The sequence below is a fragment of the Mustelus asterias genome, chromosome 15 (genome assembly GCF_964213995.1).
Source record: "Mustelus asterias chromosome 15, sMusAst1.hap1.1, whole genome shotgun sequence".
Lineage (NCBI taxonomy): Eukaryota > Metazoa > Chordata > Chondrichthyes > Carcharhiniformes > Triakidae > Mustelus > Mustelus asterias.
Genome location: NC_135815.1, coordinates 26,225,298 through 26,240,945, shown reverse-complemented (window position 1 = coordinate 26,240,945; position 15,648 = coordinate 26,225,298). Strand labels below are relative to the sequence as shown.

The window sequence follows — 15,648 nt, the reverse complement described above, 5'->3', positions numbered from 1 at the left end:
ACTTGTTCAACTCAGTAACTACTGTAATAGAAGAAAGGCAAGGCAAATAGATTCAGTGGTTCAGCATACTTAAAGGGAAATCGCAGCACAGGTCCATCTTTAGAAGTTTGAAAAGTTATAACCAAATCCTTTTCATTTCTGTTAATTTAATGAGCACTTTTAGTTCAGTCGTGAATGGTCATCATCTGGAAAAACTAGTTCGGAGGACTTACAGATATCAACTATGCAAGAAAGTTGGATTAACGTACTCAGCTGAAACTAGAATCATTGCAGTAACCAATTCAAATACATCACATCTTTGCACTCACTAATTGATCCCAATCTATTTCTTGGATAATATCATTAGACTACACTCCTGAAAATATTTAAATATTTATAGTATTTTAACTTAACAGATACATAAAAAGGTTAAATGGTGCCCCTTCCTCATTTTCACTTCTTCTCCCCTACAGGCACTCATTAATGGTGGGTTAACATCCCAAAGGTACCATCAGTCTTCAGGTATCTCACCAAATTTGCTACTGTGTACGTCTAAACCTTTGCACATAAGGCATCATTAGTTGAACCTGATTCTCTCTTCTCCGGCCATACACTGTTCACACGCACAGTCCAGCAGAGGTCTCCAGAGACTAATCGGGATTGGAAGCCCTTCCGATGTTTGCCCCCTTCTTTAGCCCAGTGGCATTGACTGCCAACTGTAGTCATCTAACTCAGCACCTTCTGGGGATAAAAGCGGAGAATTTCACAGTCTGTGTGGCTCATTCCGCACGGGGGAGTGCACTTCTCCTTTGCCCCTTGGAGGAGCTATAACTTATTTCAAATAGCTCTTCCTTTAATGGCAGTACTGACAATGAGAGAAACATGAAATAAAACAATAAACACAAGTATCACCACTAAAATCAACTGTACCTAATTCATTTAAAGGAGTCAGCACCGGTTTCGTAAAAAGATAGCATTGTGCAGAAAGGGTGGATCTACAAGGTTGTTGCAAAGAATTTTGCCAAACCTTATCAGGGGATATGACTGCTTGATTTTGGAGTCAATGACTAGCATTACTTATGTTCCTTTTTAAAATGGAACAATTTAAAAACTGACCTTCATCTTACCCTAACAAATACGGAGCTCACATTACTTTTATTTTAAGAAAAAAAGTATCCTCTGTTTCAGTAATTGTCTGACAGTCCTCGACTGTCATTTATTTGTTTAAAGTATTACCTTTTAATTGGAATCGGTTCAATTGTGAAAGAGAGAAAATGTCTTAGGTGAGATTATTCAGCTGTCAAGTCAAACCCAAAGAGAAACTGCATTTAAAATGTATGAGGCCGTGCACACTCTCAATTGTATAAGATCAGATCTGACGAGCTGTAAATACTTAGTGACAACACTAGATCATCAGATGTAAATTTCCTTTCCAAAGCAGTAAGGTAAAAATAAGTAAATATCTTCATTAAAATACTGTAGTAAAACAGAAAAAAGAGAATGAACATTGAGATTTTATTGAAGAACATATGATGGATAGTTTCAGTGAATCGCTTTTCACATTATATGGTATGTAGGCGAATCCTGTCATTGCCTCTTTCCTTCTGACCTTCACAATGAAGGTGCATCGATTGCGGCTTCACTTTATTTTCCAAAAAAAAATCAAAGTGAAACCAAATGCCTTGAGTGAAAATGAAAAATCTTTGACATATTTCACTAAGCAGGAGGCACGTATAGTGATCTGGTACCTCCAGGCAATTCCGCAAAGTCCAACTGCAAAAGGTGGGATTCACCTGGAACCAGCTTGGTTAATATGTAATTGTAAATTAGCACTTAATAAATGGGAGAACATCCAAGTCAGTAGACAAATCCTCTCACCTACCTAAATATATCACTGTGTTTTATGCAGTAATAAGCCAAAACCTCTTCTGAAGGCCAGATACCTAGAACAAAATAAGAGCAAATGTTATTAGCTACTGTACAACCATCACCATAAATCAATACCTTTGTTTAAAGGCGGGGGGGGGGGGGGGGGAGACTCACTGAATAATGCTGTAGCTCCTAACCAGCATTTTCCATAGCAATTTGCTGGTCAAGACCCTTCATTAAATTGATAAAATAGTTCAAAACTTTAGTTTATGTGAGGGAAAAAGTATTGATATTGATCTTATAAACTGTCTCAAGAACAGAAACAAAGAGAAAGCTCATCTCCAAGCATCACAAATTATTGAGTCAGGCAGGTATCTAATATAAAACTCCATGTGTGTGAGAAAACAGCCTGGTACCAGAGCTTCACTCACACAGCTTTCTTAGTATCTAAAAAAAAAATGTGCAATGAAAGGGTCCAAAGAAACTAAGTCAACCATTTCTTGCCAAAAAAAAGTACCAATAAGCTCAAGACAATATAAATAAGTAAATTAATATTCAGCAATAAGTCATCTTATCAGCTACTGCAAGTTGTAATTGTCAGCTGAATCGCATAACAATTCGAAAACATCTTTCAGAAACAATAAACAATTTTGAAGCTTTGATGAAGAAAGCAGCAGAAACACAACAAACAAATTATAACATTTAATTAATTATTTATGTCTTTTTATATTTAGCACTGACATTTTGAAACAAACTTTGATAATCAGCAAAACAAAGTTCCAGGATTTAGCCTGAATTGCGCACATTGCAAATTACCAATAGTTGGAAATATTTTCGGACATTACTTTTTCGTGAAGCAGAAATGCACTACTAAAACAAAATGTCACAATCAGGGGCTGGTTAGAATAAGTTTAAACCTTCGGTTATGCATAAGGACAGGTTAAGTTTTTGGAAAGTTTAGTTATAGAATAGCATTTGACCACTCATCTTAAAAGGTTTTGCAAAACCTTACAAATTCGCTGTGCTCAATTTTAGTCATGATGTGGAGATGCCGGCGTTGGACTAGGGTAAACATAGTAAGCAGTCTCACAACACCAGGTTATTTGTAGAAACTTGATGTCTGTGTTGATATGCTGATCTTCTTGGAAAGTTCTTCTTGGCAAATCTTCTTGGAAAGTTAACCTGGTATTGTGAGACTTCTTACTCAACTTTAGTGACAGGTACAGATCTCACCACCTCCCCCAAAGGATTATAAAACGTTTAAAGCACCTCCCCAAGATGGAGATACAACCTGGCCACACATTGTAGATCAGAAAATCAGCGACATGATTGTTTAACTGCATCTTCACCAACACAAATTAGCACATCACACTGCAATATCAGCTTTTCCTTCTACTTACACAGTGAGTATTTGATGCTGAGCTAAAACCTAAAGCAGAATCTAAATTTCCTCATCAGTCTGCTTTAGAACCTGCGCAATAAGATCATTAATGTAGGTCCGTAAGCCATGTGCTCACATTAGTTAATTGAACTTTGAATTGTTTTCAAATTATTTCAATGCGACACAATTCATAAAATTTAAAAATATTATATACGCCAAGCAGCAAGTTAAATGTTGTAATTTGATCTCACTGTTCAAATAACGGCCGGAAAATTCCGGCTGTTCACGCCCTGTGCCACTGCAAGCGAGGACGGAGAGAATATGGCGCTCGGCCAAATTCCATTCACTGTAGCAGGGCCAGAAAATCTCACTGGAGTGAAGGGAACGGAAAGTTCTGCCCAACATAGTTAACTATTTGAACTTTATATGCGTGATTTTTGTGGTCTTCTGAATCCCTTTATTAAATTGAGCTGATTTGCTCCTAACCATTGTTAATCCTGTGTATGACAATACAAAGAAAAGGTGCGCAGCAAAGTACCATGCTTGTCAACAAATGTCACTAAGAAATAATGCATTTGAAAATCATAAGAATGTTATTTTGAAACACTGAAAATGCAGCAATTTATTTATTAAATGCACTGAAAAGCTTAATGCTTTTATAATAAAAAGAAACAAAGGCTTGCACTTATATGGCACCTTTCATGATTGCCATATGTCCCAAAGTACTTTATAGCCAATGAAATGCTTTTGAAGTTGCAATGGAAAAGCAATAGCTAATTTTTCACTCAGCAAACTCCAAACAGCAATGTGATAAGGTGATCTGTTTTTGTGATCTCGATTGAGAGATAAATGTGGACCAGGACACTGGGGATAGCTCCACTGTTCTTGTCCAAAATAGTGCCGTGGAGTCTCTTACATAGACTTGAGAGGGCAAGTGGGACCCTGGTTTAACACCTCATCCATAAGACAGCATCACTGACAGAAAAGCAGCAAACGCTGGAAAATCTCAGCAGGTCTGACAGCATCTGTGGAGAGAGAACAGAGCTAATGTTTTGAATCCCGATGACTCTTTGTAGGAGCTGAACCACTCACAGCGCTCACTAAGTACTGCACTAGAGTCGATGAAGCATTAAACCTAGCTCGGCACAGATCAGAAATTGAGTTTGGAATATTCCTGGCCTGCAAGGGAACATAGTATACTCATTTCTCAAACTAAGCCAAATCAGGAACTTCAATTGAAATATTCTGAAAACAAAAACATTGCAACCCAAAGACTGTATTCACAAATTACTGGCTGAGATTCTTTTTAGGCTGTCCACATGTCAGTCCATTCCACTCCATCTGACGAAGGAGCAGCGCTCCGAAAGCTAATGGTATTTGCTACCAAATAAACCTGTTGGACTTTAACTTGTTGTTAAAACTCTTACTGTGCACATGTCAGTAGTCAGCAAAGAAATAAATGAGCAGATAATGGGCAGCATGGTGGCACAGCGCTTAGCACTGCTGCCTCACAGCTCCAGGGACCTGGGTTTGATTCCCGGCTTGGGTTACTGTCTGTGTGGAGTTTGCACATTCTCCCTGTGTCTGCATGGGTTTCTCCCGGGTGCTCTGGTTTCCTCTCACGGTCCAAAGATGTGCAGGTTAGGTGGATTGGCCATGCTAAATTGCCTCTTAGTGTCCCAGGATGTGTATGTTAGAGGGATTAGCAGGGTAAATATGTGGGGTTTCGGGGATAGGTTCTGGGTGAGATTGTTGTCGGTACAGACTCGATGGGCCAAATGGCCTCCTTCTGCACTGTAGGGATTGTATGTATGTATAATGTGTTTTTTGATAATGATGTTGACGGGATAAATATTGTCCTACACACCAGGGAAAATTCTACTTTGTACTCTTCAAATACTGCTATGGGATCTGAAATACCTCCAAGGGGAAGATGGAATCCTGGTTTAGCATTTTATCCAAAACAAGAAAAGGTGTTGGATGTTTGGTATTATGGGTGGGATTCTTCGATCTTGTAAACCCCGCCCATCCCCTGCCAGTGAGAACGGAGAATTTGGCATTCCAGCCAAAACTCCATTCAGTGCAGTAGCACTGGAGAATCCCAGCCGGGGGCAAGGTCGGAGGTTTCCGGCGATAGGTTCTCTTCCTGCTTCTGCACCATTATCTCTGGAGGCTTTCAAGCAACAATCCTTGGCCTCACCCTATTTCTCATTTACATGCAGCCCCTCAGCAACATCATCCAAAAACACATGACGTTCCACATGTCTGTCACCACACAGCTGCATCTCGCCTCTTACTGCCTCTCTCAATCCCTTCATTGTCGCTAATCTGCTTGACTTACATCCAGTACTTGATGAGAAAAAAATTCTTCCAACTAAATATTGAAGACTGATGCCATTGTCTTCAGAGCCCGGCACAAACTCCGTTCCCTAGGCACCAACTCTAACCGTCTCCCTGGCAACAGTCAGAGAACCACACTTGCAATCTTGGCGTCCTATTTGATCCAGAGATCAACTTTCAACCACGTATGCACCAATCACTCTCATTACTTATTTCCACCTCTGTAACATCACCTGACTCTGGCCCTGCCTTAGCTCACTGATGGTTGAAACCCTCACCTATGCCATTGTTACCTTTAGATTTGACTACTCTCAATGCACTCCTGGCCAAGCTTTCATTATCCACGCTCCATAAACTTGAACTTATACAAAACCCTGCTGCCCACATCCTAACTCACACAATATCCCATTCACTAATCACCTCCATGCTCACCGATTTACAACACAGTTGCAGTAGGCAGCAATTTTAAAATGCTCATCATGTTTTCAAAACTCTCTATACCTACCTCCGTAACCTCCACCAGCCGTACAACCCTCTGAGATATCTGCGTTCCTCCAATTTTGCACACCCTGATTTTTTCACTTCACCAGTTGTGCCTTCAGCTACTAAGGCCCTAAAGCTCTGCAATTCCCTCCCTAAGCCTCTCCACCTCTCTATGCCTCCTGCCTCCTACAAGATACTCCTTAAAACTTACCTCTTTGGCCTTTTGATCATCTGCCTGAAAATCACCTTGTGTGCCTTGTTGCCAAATTCCATTTGACAATGCTTCTGTGAAGAGTCTTGGGACCTTTTGCTAAATTATAGGCATAGTTTTATCAAATGCAAGTTGTTGATGCTACATTAAAACAATTTGTTACAACTGTTAATTATTTTCTATGTTGAGGACACGTTGGAGATAGCTCACAACAGGGTATTTTCTTCTGTTGAAAAGCTGCCATCATGGAAGCAAGTGCCATTCTATTTAAAGCACTCTCTGTTTGTAACTGGGACGCCATGCCCCAGTAGGTGATAAATTAATTCCTCAATTAACATGTGGAAAATGCACCATCTTCAACATTAAACAGTGGTAAGATTATTAAACGGTAAGATGGATATAGACCAAATGCAGGCAATTGCGACTAGCTTAGTGGTTAAAGAGAAGGGCAGCATGGACAAGTTGGGCCGAAGGGCCTATTTCCAAGCGGTAAACCTCTGATTCTAAGTCTGACTAAATAGTTCTCTGAAAGGTCAATTTGAAAAAAGAAATTAAGCTGATTAGTTAAATGCAGTCACCATTTTAATACTTATCTCGTCAGTGTGACCCATCTGAACTTAGCTTTTTAGATGATTTGCACACTAACTAAGAAGTCAGATAATTCTTAAGCCTCCTCCATTTCAGATCCAATAATGGATAAAGGAGCATCTCTACATGATCAACTTGCAATCTACCCAAGCACTGGTACTCCAGGATTGAGCAAAAGGTTTGCATCGTGTTAAAGTAAAACAAAAGCAGCTTTTCAGAATGCACCATTTTGCGGTAACGACATTCCAAAAGTTAAATCTTCACGTGTCACCCAAAACTTTTAATCCATACATCACTTCCTTATCTTAGGAAACGTTTGATACTTCTTATGACCAAAAGAAAGAATATGATTGATGGAAATATAACATAAAAACGGAATAATGGAAATATATAGTAGGCAATAAAGAGACATTCAGAACTCAAGAAGTCTGCCCAGAACATAAGCCATTCTTTACTACATGTGGCCATACAGTAACAAAACTGGGAATCTTTAATACTGACACGAGGGATGAAATTTGAGAACATTTTCCAGCAAAAAATAGTGCAGGTCCTTTTGAGGTGGCAGAAGTCTGACAAGGTGGCACTTTTACCTGCTGCTGAGTCTGTCTCATATCTCGGGATGACGAAGCTATGAGAATATCTGGGGTGTGAGAATATGCCTCTAGCAGAGCAGTAGGAACTTAAGGTTCCTTTGGACGGGCGTCTGAGTGACACATTGCTGTTCCAGTAGGAAGCACATAAGACCATGATCAGCTCAAAGAAGAGGTCCTTTTTAAAAAAATGCTCACTATGGAGTATAGGGCTCACTTGACGTATCAATGACTTATCTAGCTGGATTCTTCATCTATGATCATCTATGTTTTTTCTTCGAAAGATCTACAGTACACCCACAAAGGGATCTTTTCACATGTGGGCATTCCACTGGGCCTCTCGGGGACTAATGAGTGGGATTGCCTGGTTGACATGGCAGCAAACCCAGTTGGGTATTGATTTAATTGGGGTGGGAAGAAGCGTCACACTACCCCACCGGCCTCCTCAACATAATTATGGGGTGCATTATGAGAGATGGAAACTATTTAAACCCAGGTTATACCAAAAATGCAGCCTTACATCCAGGATTGTCAGTTATGTCGAATTTCTTCCCCATTATTTTTATATCCCACATACACAAAAAAAGGAAATACTCCACTTTTTTAAAAACTAGTCCTTTCAAGAAATATTATTTCCACAGCAAACACAAGGAAAGCATTATCAAATTGACTTGAGAGAAACAGAGTTCTTCTATCTGGGACTAAGTCCCATGGCGGGGGTTGGGCGGGGGGGAATGTTCCTGCTGCAGAGGCTGCCATATCTTCTAAGTCCGATCTCATTAATTATGCATCGGGGGGGGGTTTAAGCTCCATGTCCTGGGGTGGGGCTGGCTTGATTGCATGTGTCCGGCTGTCGTTTCTGGGTGCCATGTTTAAAAAGGCACCCAAGATCACTAATCCACTGCTGAAGAAAGAAGGTGGATCTCCTCAAACACTCTTGAGGCTAGAAGATAGACCTCTTCGGTGGCAGTGAAGTTGGAAGATCCAACTGATAGATGCTACCCCCATCCACTGCTGTGGTGTTCCACAGGACTGCTGGTGGCCTCCATCCTGAATTCCAGAGACAGCCTCAGGTATTCTTTGTGCACGTCCCAACTTCTGCACGTCATGTTGTTCCAGATGTGCTCTGTTTTCCTGCTGATGTTACGGAGAATCAGGTATGGGAAGGGAGATTCCATTTGACCCTTCATTTGCATCCCTTTAGTGGGATGAAATTCAGATTCACACTGGCCACCAGTGGGTTTCCTGAACCGCCGTGGCAGGCACAAGTGGAAGACCCTGCAGGAAATTCATGCTTGTGTAAAACCGATTGACGTAACTTTAACTTCACAGATGCTGCCTGACCTGCTGAGGATTTCCTGTCCTTTGTTTTATTTCAGATTTCCAGCATCTGCAGTATTTTGCTTTTGTTAACTTAAGGGTTGGGTATAGGACAACATGCAGCGAACTTGCAAATAAAAAGCAAGTTCTAAGAGATGGTCCCATTCAAAACACACAGATGTGTAAAGATCACTTCCGCTTGGGTGTACCTCAGCTAACTAAACATAAATGTCACCTAAACATAAATTACCACAAACTTAATCCCATAGAAATAACTGGTTAAAACCAGGGGAATTTCAGGGTTGATACCTGGTGTGTTGGCTGATCAATCTGGGTTAGAACAGGATCAGGTTTTGACTGGATTGTGCTCATCATCCTTGGCCTGAAGGGAAGGAAATACCTTGGCAGGATTGGGCAGAGATTGGGCTAGAATGCCCTGCAGGAAATCCGGATGTGTGGAGTTGGGCCAGGATGGAATCAGGATTATCCATCCTTATTACAGTGAAAGTCCTCATGCTACACACATTTCCTGCAAAACGTCTCAGTTACACTCATGCAATGCACAAACCTATTTCCAATCCTCTTTGCTGCATTAGCCTCTGACTGTGAACCTCCATGGCTCTGATTTGGATTTCCAAGGTGCACACATGGTGCTGTTTTTCCATTGTACCCTGTATCAGAGGTTGTTAAAAATCATGCCTCTTCCCATCTCTCCCATTCTTGAACCTCCCTGAGCGTTGGTGGCCTTTCCCCTTTCCTCGCTTTGCTGCCCCCCGCTCCCTCCTGCTGCCACCCCCAGCACCTACCCACATTGCTGGTGCCTCTTTTCCTCCCTGTTGGTCGGCAAAGCAAAGGAACAATAAGTGCTTTATAGAGCTCAAAGATATTTCCTGGGTCCTGGCCAGAAACAAAGCAATAAAGTTATCATGGAAGCAGCAACGCTCAGAAACCGCTTTCTTGACTGAACTGGGAGCTTTGTATTATTTATTTAAAGTACATAATGTGCTAATGCCGTTATTGCTAAAATACATAGTTATATAATGACAACTAACATTGTAAGTAACTGAAAAAGAGTTCATTTTTTTTTCAAGGATGGAGTTTGGGGACACGGCATATTTCATTAAGTTTTAAAGCCCTCAGTCCCACAAAACAGCAATAGAAACTTCACTTTTGTAATCAACTCAAATTATTTAATTTAATATTGTACAACAAACAGCATAAAAACAATGGGAATGATCTTACAACTTCGTCCTGCCTGACAATCAGCAAGGGCGGGGTGGCAGTGGTGGTAAAATCGGGTGGAAGGCGAAAAATTCAGGTTTGCACCTGGTATTTTGCCTGCCCCTCCCCATCTAGCCAGCACTGTTTTGCTGGTGAAATTGGAGTGTGGGGGGGTGGCGCTCTCCCGGGGCGGGGGGGAGGAGGAGTTAGAAGTGGGGGGGACGTGTGGCGATTGGCGATCAGGGAAGGATCTCTGCGATGCCGATGGGGGTGGGTGACGGGTCCTGATGTCTGGGGTGGGGGGGATGACCTGATGTCCAGTGCGGGGGGCGGGGGGGGGTGGTTGCAGCAGGAGATCGCCCAGTACACTGGGAGATTGGGGCACTTGCACTATGGTGCCCCCAGAGCTCAGCAGGCGGCTTCCCAGCTGAAGCTCCACCATTCCCCCGCCCCCTCCTGTCGAGAATCACATGCTGGAACTTTTTTTTCACTAAATGCCATAAGATTGCCTTTTTAAACTCACCCAAAAAATGATTCTGAAACTCTCCCGTTTTCTCGCTTGGGCGGCATTTAGAATTTTTTTCCGTAATAATCCACCCAATATCTCCCAACTGATTTTAAGCAAAACCATGTGAAATCTGTTATTATGGAATAAAATTCTGTATTGCTGAAATGTCGGTGGTGCTTTCTTTTCATTTAGACTTTAAACATCTAGCCTGAGAAGTTGGTATATAATATTCTAAGGCACTATTCCAAGCACGAGCGGGAGTATTTTAATAATGAACTAGCTGATATTTATCCCTCATTCAATGTCATTAATTATCTGGTCACTATTACATTGCCGTTTTTGGAACCCTGCTGTGCATAAATTGGTCATTGTGTTCCCTACATTGCCATTCTTCAATAGTACTTCATTACTTAGAATATCCTAAGGTCATGAAGGCACCACTTAAATGAAAGTCTTGCCCACAAAAAAATGGTTTTTCATACATGCATAGCTATGTCATTCATACCAGAAGCTGCAGATACACATGAACGTTAGGATGTTTTCCTCTAATATTGAGTACAATTACTAATTCAATTGATGTGCCATGCTAGTCACTGCTGCTTCATGGCAAATCAGCATAGAACATGGCATCATTAAACTGCCGGCTTGCTGCCAATATGGAGTCACTGTACAGGCTCGAAATATCCTGTAAAATGACGGCATGTTCAACACAAGATATCAATTTCCAGGCTGCATCTGGGACTTGAATGAAACAGCAACAGATTTTACTGGCGCCTTCGCTGTATGCTACATTATGTCTATCCCCATGTGTGCTGAGTTAAGTGATCGACCACAGGACATCGGTGGGGTGCCATACTTGGCCTCAGCCACACTGCGCCGGGAACAGGGAGGAGGCAAAATTAGCCAGGGTTCCTGTGGCTAGTTGACATTCAGTGTTTTGCTAATGGAAAGTCTGCACATGCGGGTGTCCAGTGATGACAACTTTTTTCAAATGTGATACATCCACAGTTGCATATCTTGCCAACGTTCGTTTGTTAAGATGACACAGAGAGACAAGGTTCTGGCAGGCAGCAGATGCATGTAGGGCCACATCTGAGCATGACTCAACAGCTCTTCAAGAGGGGAGGAAAAGTGCATTGGAAATTACAACTAGGCTTACCAACTGATCAACAATAGTTTATCTCTAATTTCCCTTTTCCAAAATTCACATCAACATTCAAGGGCTCCAGGGCAGATGACAGAAAACTCTGCATTTTGACAGGTATCAAGAGAACTCAGTTGTTTAAAGGTTTTTTTATTCTATGGCAAGCTAATTCCTATTTCAACTAGTAGGAGGAAGAGGATTAAAATTTTACTGAGTCAAAGGCCCAGATGTTTGCAGCTCCTGATTTGGGTAGTGAGGGTCCTGAAATCTCCCAATTCACCACAATAGCCTCCAGAGAAACTCACCTGCATGGTGGGATCTTCATCCTAGTACTGTTAAATATTGGGCCCTCAATCTCTCACCCGTCACACCCTACCCACTCCCCATGCTCCATCTAAGCCAACTTTTGCCAACCTGTGACCTCACCTATCCTCAATGTCCCCTTATAACCTCTATGTTAATCCATTCCCCCCAACCCACCCCATGATTCCTTATAGCCCCATGCCAACTTAATGCCAACTCATGCCTTTTGATCCACCATCCTATGCCCTTACACCCATGCCAAGTCACCTAGTATCCACCATGGGCAAACTGGAGGAGACATGTTGAGATGATATAGAATAAAGCTCTATATATTATAGCCTTCACTACAGTAAAAAAAACTTCACCTTCGTGAAAGCCCATTAAACATTTTAAATCCCCTCAAGTACTTAGTCCCTTATATAAGCAAATAAACTTGTATTCATAGCTCTGCATCAAAGACAGTTAAACCTTGAATAACCTCTTTGAACTGTCAATCAAGCTGTGAACTTAGGACCTCGTATTCCGATGATGGATTGTGGAATGCATTGATAATTACATAATGATCGCACTTAGGATAATGTCAACAAACAGCTATTGTAACTATGAGAGAAGATCGTTTTTCAATTCTCACTGACACAGGCAGCCTATTTTTTAATTTTGAAGGGTTCAAGATTTAAATAACTTCACATCATGGCAACTCTACAGAATTTATCCACCCATCAAGAGCATTTATGATTATTCTAAAAAAAATTAAATCCCACCCTATGGGTTATGGCCCTTACTACAGAGTAAATAGGGTCTGTTTGAAGTCAGCACAGAGTTTCCCCTACTGACAAAAATGGGATATGTTAGAATTGCAGGCAGGGAGTCCGAATCTGGGTCCCTATATTTTCAAAGCTTGGTGGGTTCTCCACTACGCCACGAAGATACAAGCCCAAATGTCTTAATATTAATTTTTGTGGAGTATATACTTACAGCTAATTCATTCAAGAAGTTTAAGAATATAGGAGCCATTGATCATAACTGGTTCTGCAAGACTAACACCAATAGCTTCAAGAGGTTCTTCCAAAAGCCGTGCTCAACCTATACATCAAGTATAAAATGTGAACAGTCGGTGATGGTGCAGGATACATTTCCATCAATCAGTCACCATGCAGGGTCTATTTTCTTGTATTTTCTTGGCAATACAGTCTATATTGCCTGCTTGATCCCAAGCGCCAACTTATTAGGTGTGCAAAACCCTAAACACGCATCGCTGAGCTGAAATATTGAGGAAACTCCCAATATGGGTATAATCCTAAACATGCATCTACTCGCTGAAAAATTGGGGTGTCGATTTATAGGCCGAGTATGGGTCTAGACATGCATTTTAACAGCTAAAAATTGGATTGCCTCAAATATCACGATCTACGTTAGCTTTGTTCTTCATTTTAAACAAATGGTTGCACATTATGGCCGGAATTCTCCCGTCCTGCCCGCCTCGGGAATTGTAACGGGCAGAAGACGGAGCATGCAAAGGTCCATTGACTTCAAGCAGGATTCTCCCGTTTGAAGCGAGCACGGAGAATCCTGCCCTATGTACGTGAGGGGAAACAGAGCCAGGGTAGCCGAGGATGCATTTCATGGTTGAATGGCTTGCCACCACACTTTGTCGAGGATAAAAGGATGAAGAATAAGTGCTTGGCTGAGGAACTGGAGGGTTGGCTACACAGATGGCAGCAAGACTGAGTGCTTACAGAAGAGGGGCAAAAATTGGGGGAAAAAAGGAGAGAAAGGAGCAGAATCAACAACAAAAATGGCAGCAGAACAAAGCTGAGGATGTGTATAATGATTACTGAGTTCAAATCTAAAACCAATGATAACCAACAATTGTGTCGTCAATTAGTACTGTAATATTGTGACAGATCCAGAAGTTGCTCATACTGTACATACCAGTCACAGCGCGTCATATCTTATTTCATAGCTACCTTATAATAAAGACAAAATGATAGTTTCTGACATAAAAAATATATATCCAACATATACCTGCATGCTTAATGGCATCAGTGCAAAATAATTAAAAGCTACAAAAATGAATTTTGCATTTTTATTTTTAAAAATCTTCATGTTTAATCTATAAATAGCCTACGCCTGATATCGTGAGCAGTAGGGCACTTGGATAGTATTGTATTGTCTTGCTCTCCAGGCTTTACCAGATTTTTTTTTTACTTTAGTGTTTATCCGGGATTGTGATAGCTCAGTTATCTGCCTCCAAATGCCGGATTGAGGGAATCTCATCAACCAGAGACCAGCTGCATGATGGGCAGTTAATAGATATATCAGACCTCAGGATATATGCTAAGCTGAAGAGATGATTGGTCGGTTGATTTTACTGATTGATTAGCATAGGCTGAATGGGTTTCTTCTTGACAACCCAAGATTACGCTTCAGCTAAGCTCAAATTGCTTACTCTCTTCCTAGTGAGTTTTCAAATAACAGCCTTGTCACCTGGGTTCTCTGGAGACTTTTATAGAGGAGAGAGAGAGAGAAAAAAATCATGGCAAAGATGGAAAACTGGGTAACAACAATCAGTAAAGGTTTGAGAATAATAATATTATAAAAAAACACACAGCAGTGACCTTTCTAACAATCCTCTGCGCAAAGCCATTATTCAGCATTTCCAAACCCCCTGCCTGTGCAAACATGGATTAGGTTGTCATCTAACTTTGGCTAAGTGGTTCATTAAGAAGGTTAAAAACTGCATTAACAAACAGGGCTGGCCCCCTCAGATTTTTTTTCTCCCTATCAGCTAAGCGGCAGGGGATCAGCTGCAGCTCAATCCCTCAGCTGAACAGCCCCGCATATAAGCCAGTGAGCAGGCCAAGAACAAGACTGTTCACTGCTGCTTGTTTTTGCAAACAAAAGTCCACTAGATGCACATTATATGCGGCATATGCTCACTGTAAAATGAAATTGGATTCTTTTATAGAAATAAGACTAAATCCAGTCTTTGGAAACCAGTTACCCTATTGCTTGTACAATGCTGCTTAATATGATCCAGCCTGAAGCCCTCAGAGAATGAAGGCACGGATATCCGAGGGCAGCAAATTTTAAAAAAATAATAAAAGATTTCTGAATCCGATTTAAGAAATAACATGATACTGGAGGCAGCTCCCAGGAGCTGTTTTATAGATTCACTCTGAAATGCAAGACAAGAAGTTAAAGAGTTAGCAGGGGTCAGCAGTGGCATATTGAGTTATCATTTCAGGCCACTCAGGGCAAGCGAAAGACTTTATTTTCAGGTGGCAAGATTAGAGCTGCGATTTTCCCCCTCCCCTCTCTCGCTCTCCTTTCACATCTTGATGCCTTTTAAATGTCACTTATTTTACATGAAGCTCTTTGCAGAGACATGAGTCAACAGCAATCACAACCATTATCCCCCACAGCGAGCCCTGGTCCTAATGCATTATGACACCTTAGCTGGCCAGCCACTGATTTACCTTTCCACTTCTCAGGGAATTAAGTGGCATCATGTGAAATGGTTGTGATATGAACAGCATGTGCATAACTGGTATTAAATTTACCTCTTGGCCTAAGTGAATTTTAGTCGCCGCAGACTTAATCAATGTGAAAGCCACAGACAGGGACTGTATCCGGCCAGAATTGCTCCACTCCTGAATTGTGGCGATTTAGTGTGTGCTTTTTTAAAATATATATCTCCTGTGCAAGCCG

At 41.3% G+C, this 15,648-nt stretch overlaps 1 protein-coding gene across 3 annotated transcripts in view; it reads right to left on the bottom strand.

The window, feature by feature from the left end:
- Positions 1–15,648, bottom strand: part of camkmt (calmodulin-lysine N-methyltransferase) — a 341,266-nt gene that overhangs the window by 66,095 nt on the left and 259,523 nt on the right. For 2 of the 3 annotated variants that reach the window (XM_078229675.1, XM_078229674.1), the window contains exon 4: positions 1,862–1,922. The exons of the other annotated variant lie outside the window; for it this stretch is intronic. In XM_078229675.1, coding sequence (XP_078085801.1) covers positions 1,862–1,922 — 61 coding nt within the window. The remainder of the gene's footprint in view (positions 1–1,861; positions 1,923–15,648) is intronic. 3 annotated transcript variants of the gene reach the window in all.